At 45.0% G+C, this 20585-nt stretch overlaps 1 protein-coding gene across 4 annotated transcripts in view; it reads right to left on the reverse strand.

Annotated features, from left to right (window-relative positions):
* The window catches only part of nars2 (asparaginyl-tRNA synthetase 2, mitochondrial), a 113774-nt gene extending 100144 nt beyond the window's left edge, over positions 1–13630 (reverse strand). The window contains exons 1-4 of one of the 4 annotated variants that reach the window (XM_038818925.1): positions 13392–13573; positions 6077–6320; positions 4548–4657; positions 983–1103 (exon numbers count right to left, since the gene is read on the reverse strand). In XM_038818925.1, coding sequence (XP_038674853.1) covers positions 983–1103; positions 4548–4657; positions 6077–6088 — 243 coding nt within the window. In that variant the 5' untranslated portion in view covers positions 6089–6320; positions 13392–13573. Of the gene's footprint in view, positions 1–982; positions 1104–4547; positions 4658–6076; positions 6321–13391 lie in introns of those variants that run through there. The other 3 variants (XM_038818926.1, XM_038818924.1, XM_038818927.1) reach the window with 3 other exon arrangements.
* Positions 13631–20585: the final 6955 nt, after the last annotated feature.

The following is a 20585-nucleotide window of genomic DNA, read 5'->3' on the forward strand; positions in this document are numbered from 1 at the left end:
GAAAGGGAAAAAAGTGAATTCAAAAACAGGGAGAATTGGTTGAATAAGCCATATTTGGAAACATCAGTGAGCTAGCCGAAATGAGATGGAAGCTGGCACATAAAATACTCCCTTATTGATCTACAGTTTAAAATAGGATTAGATATATACACAACACAGATTGTAAAGAGTTCACAACTATAAAATTAAGAGGATGGAAATAGACTAAAATTGAAGTAGAGGAATACATAAGTGACAGGTATGATAAATGATCAAAAAATAAAGATGATAGAATAAGAAAGAAATTTAAAGAAGGAAGGGAATTTGAGGAGAGAATCTCAAACATTAAGGGACAAGCATTTTTGTATTGCATTTCACAACCTCAGGATGTTGTAAAGATGACCTTTGGCAAACTTAGTGGACCTACAGGTAAATACAGCAGTCAAATCACACACAGCAAAGACCCACAAATGAGAGAACTAAAATGGAGGATTCAGTCATTTATGTTAGTTCAAGGTGAAATGCTTGTCAGCATACCTGGAAAATCTCCCTGCTCTTCCGAGCTTTGATGAGGTATCTTTTACAAGAGAGTTGACAGAGCCTTGACTCGTCATCGGATTAGCAACACTTCCAAAAATGGAGCAGCTCCTTAGTAGTGCAATGGAAAGTCGACATGGATTATGTGCTCAAATTTATGGAGTGGAGCCTGCACCAATTGCCTTCCAACCTGGAGGTGAGGGTGCAATGACTGAGCCATGTCTGACAAATTAAAACAAGCAGCATTCTAGAAATGGATCAGTAAACAGAGAATTGTGACATGGGACCCTAAATAAAGAGTAATACGTTAGGAGAGAAGGGACAGACATTGGAGATAGTTGAGAAATATTTTGCAGCAGGGCTAATGGAAGAGAAGGATATTGAGGAAGAAACAAATCTTGAATTAAGTCAATTGCATGGTGTTATAACAAGGAATTGACAGATATAATTTGGAGACCAAACATACCACTGAATTACAGGCTCCAACCAATCTGATTTTATCAGCTAGCAGCTCGATACTTTGTTTCTTGTGAGGACTCTGTACCAATTTTCCCCAAATTTCAACTGCACTGCCGAAAGTTATACCACTGTAAAACAAAATACAGAGTTTATATTAACAAGGATCAGAAACACTTTTATAAAACTCGGCGTGGAGATATATGAGAATGAATGCGTGTGAAGTGTGGATGAGAGAATATCATGTTTTGTAGGGGAATTAAACCACGTATTTAAATTTTGCAGCTTTAACACGTGTCTGTGTAACTTCAAATACCATAATTTTTCTTAAATGAACCGTGGTAACTACATAGGACTGTACTGAACTAGTCAAAATCAGCATACTGATGTAACGTGCATCAAGGAATTATATTGGCTTATTTGTTATAAATAAAATTTAATGCAGAGAAGTGTGAAATGTTTCATTTTCATAGGAAGAATGCAGGGAGTCAATATAAAGCAAAGGGTACAATTCTAAAGACGGTGCAGGAGCGAGGCACCTGGATGTACATGCGCATAAATCATTGAAGGTGACAGGGCTTTTTTAACAGGGGCATAGAACATAAAAGCAAGAAAGTCTTAAGCCTGTATAAAGCACTGGTTCAGCCTCAACATGAGTAGTGTCCAGTTCTGGGCACCACCTTTAGAAAAGATGCAGACATGAGAGAGAGTGCAGAAAAGATTCATGAGAATAAATAGGTTCTTAATTAAAAAGGGAATCAGTGTTTATGGGGTGAAGGCAGGAGAATGGGGATGAGAAACATATCAGCCATGAATGGATTGCAGAGCAGACTCAATGGACCAAATGGCCTAATTCTGCTCCTATGTCTTATGACCCAGGGCCGAAGTACTCCAGGACGATAGATTGGAGTTGGGACTGTTTTTCTTGAAGAGATTGTCAAGAGGAGATGTGATAGAGGTATGCAAACTCATTAGGCATCTGGACAGAGTATGTATGGAGAGACTGTTCCCATTGGTGGAAGAACAAGAGGGCACGGATTTAACGTAATTGGCAAAAGTAATGGCAGCACAAGGAAAAATGTTTTCACATAGTGTGTGGTTGGGACATTGCCTGATAAGTGTGGTGGAGGCAGGCTCAATCGAGATATTCAAGAGGGAATTAGATTGTTACCTGAAAGGGAAGAATGTGCAGGGCAATAGGAGATGGCAGGGAAGTGGCACTAGGTAAAATGTTCCAATAGAGTTGGCCCAGACACAACAGGCCAAATGGCCTCCCTCCTGTACTGTTGCAATTCTGTGATAACTGATGAGGTGTCTAGATGTGTGAGAATTCTCTTACTCGAAATGCGATAGATTAGGAGCCAATGGTTTCAAGAAGGAGATAGATATATTTCTGATAAAAAAAACAGGTTAAAGGCAAACAGGTAGGGAGGTGGATTGAATGGAAGAACAGGCTTGAAGGGCTGAATTGCCTACTTCTGGTCCTAATTCCTATATTCCTAACTCCTGATGACAAAGTCAATGAAAAATCAATTACGTACACTGCTGACTGGTCAATTGTTCCAAATGTTTTGTAAAGGAGAGGACTAATTAATTATTGTGAAGGTAGTGTGAAACCGTGTTTGTTGCAGCAGAGAGAAGATAGATCCAAAGGGAAAAGGGTGCCCAGGATTAGAGAACTGCAGAAGTTTCAAGAAACTACAGAATCTTAAGAAATTAACATGGCAAATTAAGTTCCTGTTTTCGTACACTCCGCTTTCCATAGCCCACACGAAAAGTATAACATATTAAGCTGTGTTAATTAGGAACTAATTTATTAGGTCATCTTTTATGATTAATAAATTTTTCCACTTTGCTACAATTTGCTGGCCTTGCTGTTGACTTATCAATCATGTCTAAATTACCTAGATGGGGAGGAAGAAACAAGGCTGTCAGCATTCAATCAAGAAAGAGCAGCACAGTGGTTAGCACTGCTGCCTCACAGCTCCAGGGTCCCTGGTTCAATTACAGCTATCTGTGTGGAGTTTTCACTTTCTCCCCATGTCTGCGTGGGTTCCTCTGGGTGCTTCGGTTTCCTCCCACAGTCCAAAGATGTGCAAGTTAGGTGCATTGGCCATGCTAAATTTCCCCATAGTGTGCAAAAGGTTACTGGGTTACGGGGATAAGGTTGTGGTGTGGGCTTAAGTAGGGTGCTCTTTCAAACGGCTGGTGCAGACTCGATGGGCCAAATGGCCTCCTTCTACACTGTAAATTCTATGATTCTATGAGTGCTCAAGTAAACTGTGCTAGGACAGAAGGGAGAGAGGAAAGTATGTCAGCATAAACTGGAGGAGGATGAAGAAATGTAGGAAATTCTGATGGGGGTGGGGGCTGTGCGTGTGCACGCTCAGATACTGGGAACACCACCACCTGCAGGTTCCCCTCCATGTTAGTTGAAAACATATCATTCCTTCACTGTCGCTAAATCACAATCCTGGAATTCCTTCCCAAAAGCACTGTGGGTGTAACTACACCTCAGAAACTGCAGTGGTTTAAGGCAGCAGCTCATCACCACCTTCTCAAGGGCAACTAGGGATGGGCAACACATGCTGGAGTAACCTGTGATGCCCACATCCCATAAATGGATTTTTAAAGATACCAAATACAGCAGAAGACCAATTTATATTCACAACAATCGTTAAGAGATTAGGGTAAATCACAATTTTTTACTTCAGGTCTTCTGCAGATTTCCAAATGCCTTCCCCACTAGGTACAAATTAAGTAAGTAATTAAACAAGTAATGACAAACAAACCAAAGTTCTCATTATGTACAGTACTTCAAATTAATCCAGTGTCTATATTCAAGATTTTAGATTAATAATAATCCAATTGAGGCCATAAATTACTAGAAACTTTCCACGAAACTGGCCCTGTAATTATGCCATGATACATAAAGTTGATTAATGGGTCTATTGGATAATTCTTCTTTGTTATTTACTGGAGGTGTTCACCTGTTTATTTCAAACAGGTTGCACAAAAAGATTAGATCAAATCATCCCAATAAAATCCTAAAAATGAGAAATTAGAAAATTTATGAAGATTTTTATTGTCTTTCAGAACAAATTCTTTTGTAAATGTTAAAAAGCATTTTCTGTTGACAGCATTTGGTTCTCATTTACTGTTTAAAGATACTGGTTACGTGAAAAGGACGAACTCTTATGAAAACAGATCAACTGGATATTGATTTTATTTGCTATTTGTGGGACTTTGCTGTACAAATACTACTTCAAAAGGTGATTCATTTCTGGAAAAGTGATTTGGGGACGTCTGGAGGATGTGATAAGTTGCTATATAAAAGGAGGCATATTTCTTCTTAAACACAGTAGGACTAGGTGAGTTGCTCTTGCAGACAGCTGGCAAGAACATGATGGGCCAAATGGTCTTCTTGCATTACAAAAAAAAGGTCTCCTTCACTGCAACTGTGTAAATTTTCACCAAAGCCTGTACATGCAAGGCATGGACGAAAGTGCATAACTTTATAAAATAATGCACTATATAATCAACACTTGATTGTGAGAATAAGTCAATTTCCTTACCTGATATCTAAATCTGGGCGTGCAACTATTTGAAGACTTTGTAATGAACTTCCATCATTAATATTCAAAAATGTAATTTCCTTCTGTACACGTACAGCCCGTACCCAGCCCTTGAAGGAAAAATGAGTGTTAGACAGATGTTTATACTTGCAAGAGGGAATAGATATATACACATACATAGTCCTTGAAAGTGCTACAGCCTCCCAAATTCATGCCCATTTTTCCAAGTATTCTATGCTCAAATAACTTGAATAGGATTTCTGCCTCAGCCACTGTACTGAAATGGCTCTCATTAAAGTCATATATATCTGACCTGACTGTGACAAAGGCAAACTGTCCTATCCACAGTCCTTGAAACAGTTGATCATACCATCCTCCTACAATGCCTCTGCACCATTCCTGAACTGGGTGGGACTGCACACACCTGGTTCTGTTACCTTATAGTAGCCAAAGTATTGTCTTTAATGGCTTCGTTTTTCCCATTATCAGTTACCTTCCTTGGCCTTCCCCTATTTCTCAACTGCACCTTGTCCTTTAGTGACATTATCTAAAACCAAGTTCATTTTCAGATGCATGCTGACAACACTCATTCTTACCCCTCCACTGTCTCTAAATTATCAGAATACTCATCTGGCATCCAGTACTGAATGAACAGAAATTTCCTCTCATTGAATATTTGGAAGATTGAAGCCATTGTCTTTGTATCTGCCACAAACTCTGCCCTCACTGATTCCATCCCTCTCCTTGGTAAATGTGTCAGGCTGAAACCAGGCTGCTGGATGCAACCTTGATGTCATAACTCACCACGTTTGTTTTTAACCATGTATCTGCGCCTTCACCACAAGCACTTTATCTGCTCCGGAAACCCTGATTCATGCCTTTTTTACCTTTAGACCTCACCCCGGCTTATATCCCACATTCTACCGACCGTAAAGTTGAGGTCATCCAAAGCTCTGCTGCCTGCGTCCTAACTCACAAAATGGCTTAAACAGACTGTTAGTTCAGCACTACAATTTCAAAACTTTCCTCCTTGTATTGAAATCCCTCCTTAGCCTGGCCCCTCCCTATTTCTCTAAACTTCTTCAGCCCGAGATATAGTGCTCCTCTAATTCAACCCTCTTGAGCAGCCTTGATTTTAACCACTCCACCAGTTAGCCCTGCCTTCAGCTGCCTTGGTCATAAATTTCCTTCTTCAAATTTCTGCACCTCTCTCCCTTGCATGCCTTCTTTAAAACAATCCTTTAAACCTACCTATGACAAAGCACTGGATCATCTGCCCAGACGTCTCATGTGGCTTGGTGTCATATTTTGTATTATAATGCCTCTATGAAGTGCCTTGGGACATTATGTTGAAGGCATCATATAATAAATATTTTTACATTAATTCATGGGAAGTGAGCATTGCTGGCAAATTTGTCCATCCTTAAATGCCTTTGTGAAAGTAGTGATGAACTGCCTTAACTGCTGTAGTCATTGGGGTATATTGGACCTGCCTATGTAGACTAAAAATTACGAAAGCAATTACTCACATCCACTGGCATCTCATCTCATGGTCAACTTCCCATGCCATTCATGTCCTCCATTTTCCATAGGAAAGCCTCAGCGTGCCCACTAATGCTCTGCCTCTCAAATAGCTCCTGATTTCAGGCATCGGACACGAGTTCATTGGAATTTCATTTGGTATTCCTGCCAATATTCCATTCATTCTCAACGATGTAACTACAGTAATGCTTTTTACATTCACTCCAAAATTCTTCCCTACCATCCAAAGACCTATTTTTATCAGTAAATACAAAAACACAACAAATTACCTGATGTTTCTTTAAGTGCACAATTATTCTTTGAGTTACAAAAAGACCCTGCATGTAATATTACCAGCAGTCAAAAACACTATTCTGTAAAGAAACCCTACTCTTTGGCATGCACACATCAAGCGAAGATTGTTAACCATAATCTCCCTAGAAAAGGAGGCCAACTGCAGCACGTCCTTGTTAACACAGCATACCACAGATTTAGCCTGACAACTTTCCCATGTGCATGGTTTTGCAGATTCATTTACTGACTCTTAACTTGCATTACCATTTTATTGGTTAGAAACCCACGTATTAGCTTTACAAATAACAAGTGCTCTATCGAGTCAGTTTTTAACTAGCTTGTACATTCAAAAAACATCAAGAAATGTGATTTATTTCCAATTTCCTGATCGATCAAAATAATTTAAAATTATTTCACCTGGGCTTGATCTGCATGAGGGTAGCACAGTGGTTAGCACTATTGCTTCACAGCACCAAGGACCCGGGTTCAATTCCCAGCTTGGGTCACTGTCTGTGCGGAGTCTGCAGATTTTACCCGTTTCCTTCGGTTTCCTATGGGTGCTCTGAAAGAAGTGTTTGATAGGTGAATTGGACTTTCTGAATTCTCCCTCAGTGTGCCCGAACAGGCGCCGAAGTGTGACGACTCGGGACTTTTCACAGTAACTTAATTGCAGTGTTAATGTAAGCTCACTTGTGACACTAATAATTATTATTATATGTTCGTACTTTTTCCAAAAATCTGTGATTTTTTTAAACTACTTTTATTCAGAAATTCTTTCAATTATATCATACAGAATAGTCAAATACATTTATACAATTTTTATAAAAATATCCTCACAACCCAGCCCCACCTAACCCGGATTTACCCAGAACATTCCCTCACCCCTCTTGACCACACCCCTCCAATTGCTGATGACAACCCCAGCTCTTTAAAGAAGGTAATGAACAGCAGCCACTTAGAGAAAAACTCCTCCGACATTCCCACATGGTGGACTTGAACTTTTCCAAATGCAGGAATTTCGACAAAACCTCCAAACATGCTGAAGCCATCAGAGGCGCCAATGCCCTCCATCTGAGCAAGATTCACCACCGGGCTATTAGAAAGGCGAAGGTCAAGACATCAGCCTTCTTCCCCTCCTGCAGCCCTGGCAAGTCCGGCATGCCAAAGGTTGCTGCCATCGGGCACGGCTTCACTGTAACTCCCCAAATCTCTGATATTGTTTCAAAGAGGGAAACCCAGAACTTAACCAGTTTAGGGCAATATCAAAACATACGAGAGTGGTTCGCCGGCCACCTCGAACAATGCTCACATCTATCTTTCACATCCATGAAGAACCCACTCATACATGCCTTGGTCAAGTGAGCCTTATGCACTTTAAACTGTACCAAACTCAACCTTGCACACTAGGAGGTGAAATTGACCCCAGCAGAGTATTGACGGTCCACCGAAAGGATGGAACCTGCCTCTCCACCCTACCAGACGTACCTCTATGGGCCTTGAATGAGATTATTTCCCCCCTGACGACCGCCTTCACAATCTCCAATAGGAAAAGATATCCTTTCATAAAACCCCTTATCCGTGAGCAGCACTGTATCCAAACTCCACTGGGGTTGCTGAGTGCAGCCTGTCTCCTACCATGTATCCACATAAGTTGATCTGATATTACAATCGCTGAGTCCCCTGCCCCCACTACCCCGGGGTGTACCGAATGCCCCACTACAAAGAAATCAATGTAGAGTAGATCTGGTGCACATGCATAAAGAAGGAAAACGCCTCCTCCCTCGGTATCTAAATCTGCATGGGTCCACAACCCCATCTGTTCCACAAACACTAGCAGCTCCTCCCACCATCATTACTATGCCCAGCCATATACCACCACCAAGGAAGGCCAACAGGACCCAGCTTGTACCAGTTCCAGGACCACCCAAGACCACCGTCACCCTCCTCAAGCCCGTACATGAACAATGAACAAAGAAACCCTCATCGTCAGCAATCTGCAACCCCCCCCCCACCAAAAAGCCCACCCAACACCAACAGAAATCCCACCCCCCTCCACTCCCATCAACCCCCAAAAAACAACCAACCTCGGTTTGTTACCTTAACGAACAAATGAAGCAAGAAAAAAAAACACCTCCCACTCAGGCAACCAGCCACAGCTCTCGCCCGCACTTCACTCCCATTAACTAGCATAACTGTCTCCCTGGGGGAAGAGAAATCAAAGTTATACACACAGTTGACCAGCAAACAGCCCCTCTACCCAAATCCACCTTTAATATCAAACATTCTAGGAACGGAAAATATATACACACACCCAATTGATCTCCCCAAAAACATTTCCAACAATACAATAAAAAAACCAAGGAACCAAAATTCCTGAAAAAAGAAAAATAGCAAAAAACATCCAAAAACTACACTCAGGTGCAACCAACAACTTCATGCAATGCTCCCCAGTCCATGCTACATTATAAGGTCATTCGCCCCTCCGATGTGTCAAAATTGTGATCCCTGTCTCTGCACGTGACCCGAAGGCGAGCTGGGTACACCAGTCCAAAAAGCACTTTGCTCTTGGAAAGAGCCGCCTTGGCCTTGTTAAGCCCTGCACACATTTTTACCAGATCTGCCCCAATATCCTGATAAAATTCTGAGACTGGCCCTCCCATCTACATTCTAGAGTGTCCTTCGTCCGCCTCAGGATCCTTTCCTTATCCAAGTATCTGTGGAGTTGAACTATAATCACCTGCGGTAGCTCCCCAGACCTGGGCTTCTGTCTCAACAATTGGTGGGCCCGATCCACTTCTGGTTGGGTTTGCAAAGACCCCCTCCTCAACCAGTTTCCCAAACATCTTTGTCATATAATCCGTGGCAGTCGCACCTTCTATGCCCTTTGGCAGCCCCTGATCCTCAAATTCTAGCGATTCTCCACGTCATCGGCATTGGCCCTCTGCCAAAAAGGCTACCTCTGCCTCCAAAGAGACAATCTGATCACAATGGCCCATAACCGTTTCCTCCACCTTCTGATTCGTTGAGCCCTGTATTTCCAGCCGATGTTCCGCCCTGTCAAAGTTACACAAATGGTGCCACCGCCACCTCAATTTTCTTCGGCCGGTCAACAGAGACTGCTTGTCTCTGTTTCTTAGACTCTTCCTTTAGGAATTCCACCATCCTCTCAGTTGACCACTGAGAGGGTAATTACGACACAGGGACCTCCGCCATTTGTGCACCTCCTGTGACACAAGGGTCTTACAAATCAGATGAGGACCCCTTGTTTGACTTGTTCGTGTATTATAACCTCCAGACATCATAAGCCAAAGAGTGAACCAAAACTCTCAAATTATACAACTTTTCTTCCCAAACATCATTCGTTAAACAGGTAAAATCAGGCCAAAAACGGAATTCTCCAAGCAGGAATCACCTTATGTGCGACCGTTCACCTTATAGCCACCACAGAAAGTCCAATTTATTTTGACGTCCAGAATTTAAGTTTCCTTCCAAAACTTAACCTTTAGTGCTGAAATGCAGGTACAGGACTAAATGTAGCAGACAGGCAGTATTGTATTCGCTGGGAGGTATTAAATGACTCTGGCCAAGCTGCAGATATAACTGATAACATATATTACTTATGTGATCTAATGTGATCTTAAGATGACATTAAATTTTCTACATTTTTGAAGTCAACTGGACATTCCGAATTTTGTTTTTGTTGAAAAAATTTGAAGTTGATTTTAAAAATGCGCTTGCGTGGAAATCATATTCAATGATGAATTCCTAAAATCACTTTGGCTGGGAATTTTTCAATGTGTTGAGTATCTCCGATCTAGGAATCACATCATGGTAATTTTTGTATACCCTCTCAAGTACTTTTGAGTAATATAAAGAAGCATGTGGAAACATCAATGTCAGTCTTAAGACCACAGAATTCCAAAGAGGCTGCTTAATATTGGTGTCTGAGACCCGCTATCAAAGCTTTTCGTCTTGCACTTATAAGAATAGCTCACAAGAATTTTCCACAGTAACAGGAATTTATACTACATGAGAAAAGTATGCGGATTGGTTGGCAAGTAGTCTCTAATTGGTGTTGCCATGGATAATGCAGCACGGAACAGTTAACTACCAAGCTTTGTTCAAATGCAAATCAGGCAGGTCAACTCTGATTTATCAAGGCATTGTCCTTGGGAATGAACCAAGGAATGACTGTTCTCCAAGACCTTTCAGGTGCCCTCAGATAACCTTGGAAGGGGAAGGTGGCTCAAAAATTTGAGCAATGGGTGAAGTTAACCTTTGCATGCCGCTACTTGTTACTATGCAGCAGCAACACAAGTGGCATTCGCTATGAACAGGAGATTGCATCAAGTGAAAAAAACTGTCCCACACAAATGAGCAATGTGATATATGAATTTCAGTGCCAGCATGCCAGGTATATAGGTGCCTTCAGCTTTTTGAAACAGGCAAAGTACAGACTGTACCCAACCAGCCTATGATGCAAAACTCAAAACAAAGATGTGATTCTGCGATTGGACAATACATACTAAACAATCCTAATTGCTTAAAGAATTACACTGAAAACCAATTTAAGACTCAGTGATGCTCACAGTGTGGCTCACATTTGTTAGAAGCTACATATATTCACACACTGGGCCTTTGTCTAGGAACATGTCCACACATTGTACATTTTTAAACTAAGCAAAAAACTTACTCAATTGTTGCATTTCTAGTCAGCAATCGTGTTTCAAATGCAGGCTGACCTCTTAAATATGCATCAATAACCACCTCTTTCAACACAACCAGATACAAAAGGCATTAAGGGAGGCTGTCGAGTTCTGTTATTGGCCAGTTTACTAAAACTACATTTGGTTTTATTTTAGCATTACCTTTATCCCACATCTACCAACACCTCATTTTTTGTAACTCAGTTCTTGCTTGTCTTTTGCATTGGCTTACATAGAACATAGAACGATACAGCGCAGTACAGGCCCTTCGGCCCTCGATGTTGCACCGACATGGAAAAAATCTAACGGCCATCTAACCTACACTATGCCCTTATCATCCATATGCTTATCCAATAAATTTTTAAATGCCCTCAATGTTGGCGTGTTCACTACTGTTGCAGGTAGGGCATTCCACGGCCTCACCACTCTGTGTAAAAAAACCCACCTCTGACCTCTGTCCTATATCTATTACCCCTCAATTTAAGGCTATGTCCCCTCGTGCTAGCCACCTCCATCCGCGGGAGAAGGCTCTCGCTGTCCACCCTATCTAACCCTCTGATCATTTTGTATGCCTCTATTAAGTCACCTCTTAACCTTCTTCTCTCTAACGAAAACAACCTCAAGTCCATCAGCCTTTCCTCATAAGATTTTCCCTCCATACCAGGCAACATTCTGGTAAATCTCCTCTGCACCCGTTCCAAAGCTTCCACGTCCTTCCTATAATGAGGCGACCAGAACTGTACGCAATACTCCAAATGCAGCTGTACTAGAGTTTTGTACAACTGCAACATGACCTCATGGCTCCGGAACTCAATCCCTCTACCAATAAAGGCCAACATACCACAGGCCTTCTTCACAACCCTATCAACCTGGGTGGCAACTTTCAGGGATCTATGTACATGGACACCGAGATCCCTCTGCTCATCCACACTACCAAGAATTTTACCATTAGCCAAATATTCCGCATTTCTGTTATTCTTTCCAAAGTGAATCACCTCACACTTCTCCACATTAAACTCCATTTGCCACCTCTCAGCCCAGCTCTGCAGCTTATCTATGTCACTCTGTAACCTGCAACATCCTTCCGCACTGTCTACAACTCCACCGACTTTAGTGTCGTCTGCAAATTTACTCACCCATCCTTCTGCGCCCTCCTCTAGGTCATTTATAAAAATGACAAACAGCAACGGCCCCAGAACAGATCCTTGTGGTACGCCACTCGTAACTGAACTCCATTCTGAACATTTCCCATCAACTACCACTCTCTGTCTTCTTTCAACTAGCCAATTTCTGATCCACATCTCTAAATCACCCTCAATCCCCAGCCTCCATATTTTCTGCAATAGACGACCGTGGGGAACCTTATCAAACGCTTTACTGAAATCCATATACACCACATCAACTGCTCTACCCTCGTCTACCTGTTCAGTCACCTTCTCAAAGAACTCGATAAGGTTTGTGAGGCATGACCTACCCTTCACAAAACCATGCTGACTGTCCCTAATCATATTATTCCTATCTAGATGATTATAAATCGTATCTTTTATAATCCTCTCCAAGACTTTACCCACCACAGACGTTAGGCTCACCGGCCTATAGTTACCAGGGTTATCTCTACTCCCCTTCTTGAACAAAGGGACCACATTTGCTATCCTCCAGTCCTCTGGCACTATTCCTGTAGCCAATGATGACCTAAAAATCAAAGCCAAAGGCTCAGCAATCTCTTCCCTGGCTTCCCAGAGAATCCTAGGATAAATCCCATCCGGCCCCGGGGACTTATCTATTTTCACCTTGTCCAGAATTGCCAACACTTCTTCGCTACGCACCTCAATGCCATCTATTCTAATAGCCTGGGTCTCAGCATTCTCCTCCACAATATTATCTTTTTCTTGAGTGAATACTGACGAAAAGGCTTCCATTGTAATGCCTCACATGGGCTCTCAATACATATTTTTATTTTGCATCCTAATCTCTCCTTCCAAGCTCTATTCTTCACTTCCTCATTTCTGTTCTTGTCCTTTCCATTCCCTTTTGCAAATGCTGCTGGTCAGTTTCAGGTCATTTCTCTTCTTTAAGGGTACAGTGCCTCTGCTTTCTCTTTCAACTGATTCTGAACAAACTCTGAACGACTCTTAATGTCCTCATCTTCCACACTCTTCGGTTCCAGCCCAAGAACCACTTTACCAAATCATTTAATGCCAGAAAACATCAATTATAAACGCTCTGAAAGGAGGAGCTAATTGATTTCATGGGTGTAGGGACACAGGTCCTTACCCCAAACCCCGACCTGCCACCCTCTCTATACCCTGGAGCCGATGGCTACCTGGATCTGGACCTCCTGCTCCTCGAACGCCGCTCCTGACAACGCCTCGACCACCTTCAGTCTGGAGTCATTCCTGCAGCTATTCGGTAGACAGAGACTCTCCCCTCTCCGCAGGATAGCAGAGACACCTGGGGGCAAAGGCAGCCCCAACAAGCGGCTGCCCCTACTCCACATCAGTTTGGGCCCCCAGAGCAGCCACTCGCTCCACCCACTCTCAGTGCGCGCGTGCGTCTGGCCGCCTGGCTCCGCGCGCGCGCGCCCTTAGCCGGCCGGCTCCGCGCGCGCGTGCGCGCGTCTGGCCGCCTGGCTCCGCCTCCTCTGTGCGAGGGGGCGGGGACAGCATCCTGATTGACAACTCACAACCTGTGGATGCTAAACAGGACAGTGGTGTGAGGAAAAAGTATTTTGAACACCTTTTTTCGTTAATTGGGAGCTGGGAATTTGAAGCTAGGTGGGAATTCGAAGCTGGGTGGGAGGACGTGCATTTTTATCCCTTGATTTGTCACGGTGAGTGGCCGTGCCCTGCTGCAGGTGACTGCAAGGGAGAGGGCTGATTGGTGAGGAGCAGGTAGCTGAGCGGGAGAAATTGGGGGTGCAGACTGGGAAGGTAAGTGGTATTTGTGTCTGTATTTTCAAATGGGGGGGGAGATAGGACTGAGAACGGATGTCACACTAAAGATGTGACCTTATTGAGGGGAATCTGTGTTAAATTTGGGAAAAAATTTGAAAAAAACGAATTACTTAACAAGGTAGAGGAGTAACTAAACCTGAGGGCAGAGATTAGTATTTAGCATTCAATTTTATAGTAAAAATCTAGTGGCAGAGACCATATTGTTAATTGGTAATTTAATCTAATATTGATTGAAGTATTTCTTTTGAATTAATTAACCAGTGCTTAATATCACTCAGTGCGGAGCAATGCTCTAACTGTTGAGATAAACAAAGAACATAGACATACCGTACAGAAGGAGGCCATTCGGCCCATCGAGTCTGCACCAACCTACAACCCTCACTTCAACCCTATCCCTTTAACCCAATAACTCCTAACCTTTTTTTGACACTAAGGGAAATTTAGAGTGGCCAATCCACGTAACCTGCATGTCTTTGGACTGTGGGAGGAAACCGGAGCACCTGGAGGAAACCCATGCAGACACGGGGAGAATGTGCAGACTCCGCACAGACAGTGACCCAGCAAGGAATCGAATCTGGGACCCTGGTGCTGTGAAGTCACAATGCAAACCACTATGCTACTGTGCCGCCCTTCAAGATGTGGGAGATTCATGACACTTCCAACGTTCCGGTCGACTACATCTGCAGGAAGCGTAACCAATGGCACCTCCTCACAGACCACATGGTTCGGTTGGAGCAGCAATTGGATGCACTTAGGAGCATGCAGGTGGCGGAAAGCATCAGAGATAGGAGTTATAGAGATGTGGTCACGCCCATGGAGCAGGCAGACAGATGGGTGACAGGTAGAAAGGGCAGGCAGGCAGTGCAGGAATCCCCTGTGGCTGTCCCACTCTCTAACAAGTATACTATTTTGGATACTGTTGGGGGCGGGGGGTAGCCTATCAGAGGAAAACAACAGCGGTACGGACAGTGGCCTGTTCCACCGTGACACTGGCACCCTAGCAGTGGCAGGGTGGCAGTGCCAAAGTGCTCAGATGCCAGAGGGAGAGCCAGGGTGCCACACAGCCTTGTTTCTGACCACCCAGGGGTCTCCAATGGCCTGGAAGACCCCCCCCCCCCCCCCCCCCCCCCCGATGCAGTTACACCTGGTCCACGTTTGTGTGGACCAGTATTAAAAAGCACCCCATCGAGGCCTTGTTGGGGTGGATGTTAGTTCCCGGGTGCCGGGAGAATCTGGTGCATGCATGTTTAACTTAGCCAAATGGCTCATTTAAATATGCTGATGGGGGAGTTTCAGATCACAACATCTCATGGGTTCGGTTGAATCTCACGAGTCGTATCTCCTGAGATTCAACGGCTTCGTTGCGACACCAAGTTGGGTGCAGACACCCCCACCACAGGTCTGCTCTGCTCTCACCCCCACATTCTCTCGGTCCACTCTGTTTCCACCTCTCCCGAGGCCCACTCTGCTCTCCTCCGCTTAATGTCTCCCAACAATCTAGTATGGAGCTCAGCTCCATCAAATCCTGACAATCAAAGCGAGTCAAATGTACACTGATATAGTTCAAACTCGTCCACTGAAGGGGAGATGGTGGATCCATAGCGTTTTTTGCATGCAGGAGATGAGGAGCGGGATTCTCCGTTTCTGAGATGCCGCCGCAGGATTCGTGGACTTTCACGACAGCAGGACTGATGCTGAACCTGCATCAATTCAGCAACTGTGGAGGGGCTAGTGCAGGCGCCGCGTGGAACACAATCAATTCCAATGAAAAATGGTGCGGGATTCACCGAGATTGATACTCAGGATTTGATTTGATTTGATTTATTGTCACATGTATCGAAGTATAGTGAAAAGTATTTTTCTGCGGCTGAGGGAACGTACACAGCACGTACATGGTAGACAAAAAGAATAATCAACAGAGAACATTGACAAATGATACATCGACAAACAGTGATTGGTTACAGTGCGGAACAAGGGGCCAAACAAAGCAAATACATGAGCAAGAGCAGCATAGGGGCGTCGTGAATAGTGTTCTTACAGGGAACAGGTCAGTCCTAGGGGGAGCCGTTGAGTCTAGTAACTGTGGCGAAGGAACTGCCTATGTCTGGATGTGTGGTTCTTCAGACTTCTGTACCTTCTGCCTGATGGAAGGGTCTGGATAAAGGCAATGCCTGGGTGGGAGGGGTCTCTGATAATGCTGTCTACCTCCCTGAGGCAGCGGGAGATGTATACAGAATCAATGTGAGAGTGGCAAGCTTATGTGATGTGCTGGGCTGAGTTCATCACACTGCAGTTTCTTGTGATCCTAGACCAGGCTGTGATGCAGCCGGATAGGATGCTCTCTGTCGCATATCTGTAGAAGTTTGTGAGAGTCGATGCAGACGTGCCAAATTTCTTTAGCTTCTGTAGGAAGTAGAGACGTTGTTGAGATTTCTTGACTGTTGCATCAATGTGAGTGGACCAGGACAGACACTTGGTGATGGTGACCCCCCCAGGAACTTAAAGCGATCAACCATCTCCACTTCGGAGCCATTGATGCAGACGGGAGAATGTGTCGTGCTACGCTTCTTGAAGTCGATGATCTGTTCCTTGGTCTTTCTGACATTTAGAGAGAGGTTGTTTTCGGTACACCATGCAACCAAGTGATTTATCTCTCTGTAGTCTGATTCGTCGTTGTTTGAGATATGGCCCCCACAGTCGTATCATCCGCAAACTTAGAGATTGAGTTGGAGTTAAATCTTGCCACACAGTCATGTGTGTATAGGGAATACAGTAGAGGACTGAGCACACATCCTTGCAGGGCCCTGGTGTTGAGGACTATTGTGGAGAAGGTGCTGTTGCCTGTCCTAACAGATTGAGGTCTGTGAGGAAGTCAAGAATTCAGCTGCACAGGGAGGGGTCAAGCCCAAGATTACAGAGTTTGGTTATTAGTCTTGTCGGGATAATGGTGTTGAAGGTGGAGCTGTCGTGTATGAACATGAGTCTCACGTAGGTGTCCTTGTTGTCAAGGTATTCGAGTGTTATTTGTAGGGCCAGAGAGGTAGCATCTGCTATGGACCGGTTGCGGTGATAGACAAACTGTAGTGGATTGAGACTGTCTAGGAGGCTGGCGTTGTTCCACCTCATGACTAGCCGCTCGAATCATTTCATGATAACGGACATCAGGGCCACCGGTCGATAGCTGTTGAGGCAGGCTACCTTGTTCTTCTTTGGTACTGGTATTATGGTGGTTTTCTTGAAGGAAATGGGGACCTCAGTGGAGGAGTGAGGTGTTGAAGATATCTGCGAATACACTCACCAGCTGGTCTGTGCAGGCTCTGAGTGCTCGCTCAGGGACTCCGTCGGGTTTTGTTGTAGTTTTGTGTAGTTTTCCTGGGTTTCCAGTTCTAGTTTGATGTGCTTTTGCCTTTTTGCATCCCTGATGGCTTTCCGTACATCGTACCTGAATTTCTTATATAGGTCAGGGTCATCAGACTTGAACTCCTCTGTCCGGAACTTCAGCAGGGAGTAAACTCTTTGGTTGAGCCAGGGTTTCCGATTGGGGAATACTCGTATTGTCTTCTTTGGTACACAGTTCCCGTCACACTTACTGATGAAGTCTGTGATGATGGTTGCATATTCGTCCAGGTTAGCTGCCACAGCCTTGAATATGGACCAGTCAACAGACTCCAAGCAGCCGCGGAGGATGCCCTCAGATGCCTCGGACCAGCACTGCACAGTTTTCTTGACTGGCTCAGCACGCTTGAGTTGCTGTTTGTAAGCCAGAAGTAGGAATACCGACTTGTGGTCGGATTTGCCAAAGTGTGGCCGGGGAATGGAGCGGTCGGAGACCTTTGATGCTCGTGTAGCAGTAGTCCAAGTTGTTTGCACCTCTGGTGGGGCAGGAGATATGTTGATTGAGTTTGGGTAGAACCTTCCTGAGGTCGGTCTGGTTGAAGTCTCCGACCATGATTGTAAGGGCTTCGGGGTGACTTGTTTCTTGGTTGTTGTTGGTGAAATGTAGTTCGTCAAGTGCTTTCTTCACTTCTGCCTAGGGTGGGATGTAGACAGCTGTGGTGAGTACAGAGATAAATTCACGTGGGAGGTAGAAGGGGCGACACTTCACGGTTAGGTATTCCAGGTTTGGGGAACAGTGGCACGCTAGGGACACCACATCCAAGCACAAGGAGGTGTTGATGAGGAGGCAAACAGCCCCACCTTCGACTTGCCTGAGGCCATTGTGCGATCAATCAGGTGGATTGAAAAGCCTTCGGGTTGGATGACGCAGTCTGGTGTGGCCGGAGTAAACCATGTCTCGGTGAAGCAGAGCAGATAGCAGTTTCTCACTTCTCTCTCGGAGGTAAGTCTAGCGTTGAGGTCATCCTGCTTATTCTCAATCACTTGGACTTTCGCCAGGAGTACGCTGTGGAGAGGAGTCTTGAAGCCGCGTATTTAAGTTTCACCTTCAGGCCGGTGCGTTTTCCCCTCTTTCTAGGTCGGCGGCTGCCCTTGGATGGCAGGGCTGGCTTTGCATTAGGTAAGTGATTGTGTTCAGAGGGTCGCTGGTGATGATGGTAGTGCCAGGGTCGCTGGAGGGGGTTGTGCATGGGCCGGTTTGGTCTCGCGGAGCACTGAGGTTAGGATCACCTTCCGGTGAGATCGGGCATGTACCTGTCACTCCAGGGATTCCCGCTTTGCTGGCGAGGCTGACGAACTGCAGCTGGATATACACACTTCACTCCCCACACACAATATCCCAGCCAACAAGATAGCACTGGTTGTGCTGGAGCGTGCCCATACAGCTGATGGGTCGGCTGGGGCCAGAGGGCACCTAGGGGGGGGGGTGGTCTGGGGAGACACCCATATGACCTGTGGCCTTAAGGTAGCATGGTGGTTAGCATAAATGCTTCACAGCTCCAGGGTCCCAGGTTCGATTCCCGGCTGGGTCACTGTCTGTGCGGAGTCTGCACGTCCTCCCCGTGTGTGCGTGGGTTGCCTCCGGGTGCTCCGGTTTCCTCCCACAGTCCAAAGATGTGCGGGTTAGGTGGATTGGCCATGCTAAATTGCCCGTAGTGTCCTAAAAAGTAATGTTAAGGGGGGGGTTGTTGGGTTACGTGTATAGGGTGGATACGTGGGTTTGAGTAGGGTGATCATGGCTCGGCACAACATCGAGGGCCGAAGGGCCTGTTCTGTGCTGTACTGTTCTATGTTCTATGTTAGGTTCATAGTGGGCAGTCAGTGGTGTGCGCAGCTGCATGGCTGCCTTGCTTGCTGCGGCAATGGTGTTCCATGACCGTCCACCCCAACCTCACAGTCCACCTGGCCACCCCCCGTTACTCACCCCAGCAAACTATGGTGGTGTTGGACACTTTCCGGACCCCCTCTCTCTCCCTCAGCAGCCACTATGCCGTTTTACGATTTTTAAAAATACAAGTTAACCGCGCCATTGGGAACTCGGCCCATCAGAGGCGGCATTGCGGAGGCCCAAGAGAATACTGGGCCGGGCCCATGAATGACATACAAATGGTGAATATTGTACATGCCTTCCGGACCGCATTGATAATCCTGTTGAGATGACGAGAATTGCGATTTAGCATCAAATCCGCACCTGCCGTGATTTTGGTGTCGGAACCTATTCTCCGCCCAATCGCGTTTCGCTATTTCGCCGTCAGGTTTCTTCTCCCCTGGGTGAGACAGGCAGAGTAGTTGGCTATTGTAATTTTGGACCGTGCGCCACACTTTGTGGACTTGACTTGGGAGTCGGGTCCCTCTTAGTGCCCATCGTGGAGGATCGATGCAGCGCTATTAGCAGATAATGGATTTTGCAGTGGTATGATATCTGCCATTGAGGAATATGTCAAGTTTAATAAGAATGAGTTTGTCTTGCCCTCCATGTTATGGGAAGCCCTTAAGGTGGTTATTAGAGGGAGGATAATCTCCTATAAGGTGCATATGGAAAAGACGGCGAAGGTGGTACGGCAGAGGCTTTTGGATTCTATGCTTGAGATGGACCATCGATACTCGCTTGACCCTACCCCGGAGTTGCTGACGAGCAGGAATAAGTTGCAGACACAGTTTGAACTCCTGTTAACAGGTAAGGCAGCTGCGGCGCTCAAAGGGGCATTCTATGAATATGGGGAGAAGGCTAGTCATCTTTTAATCCATCAGCTGAGGCGGCAGTAGCTTCCCGGGAGATCATACAGCTTAGTTTGGCTTCCACCCCGAGCAAAGTCAACACGGCCTTCGAGACATTTTAGAAGAACATGGCCGATTTGTTGGATGGATTGTCCTTCCCATAGGTGGGGATAGAGGAGAGAGGAGTCCGTTACGTCTTGTTGAGATATTGAGAAGTATTGGATCAATGCAAACAGATATAGCTCACGGCCATTGAGTTGTATAAGAAGTTTGCGGGATCAGTTGACTCCATCAATATTGGACATGTTCAATAACTCTTTGTCCCCATGTTCTTTGCCCACTACACTTGCACAGGCTTCTATTTCTCTCATCCTGAAAAAGGACAAGGACCTCACGGAATGTGGGTCATATCGACTCATGTTGCTTTTGAACGCAGACTCCAAACAGCT

This window comes from Scyliorhinus canicula, chromosome 14 (assembly GCF_902713615.1).
Source record: "Scyliorhinus canicula chromosome 14, sScyCan1.1, whole genome shotgun sequence".
NCBI classification, from domain to species: Eukaryota; Metazoa; Chordata; class Chondrichthyes; order Carcharhiniformes; family Scyliorhinidae; genus Scyliorhinus; species Scyliorhinus canicula.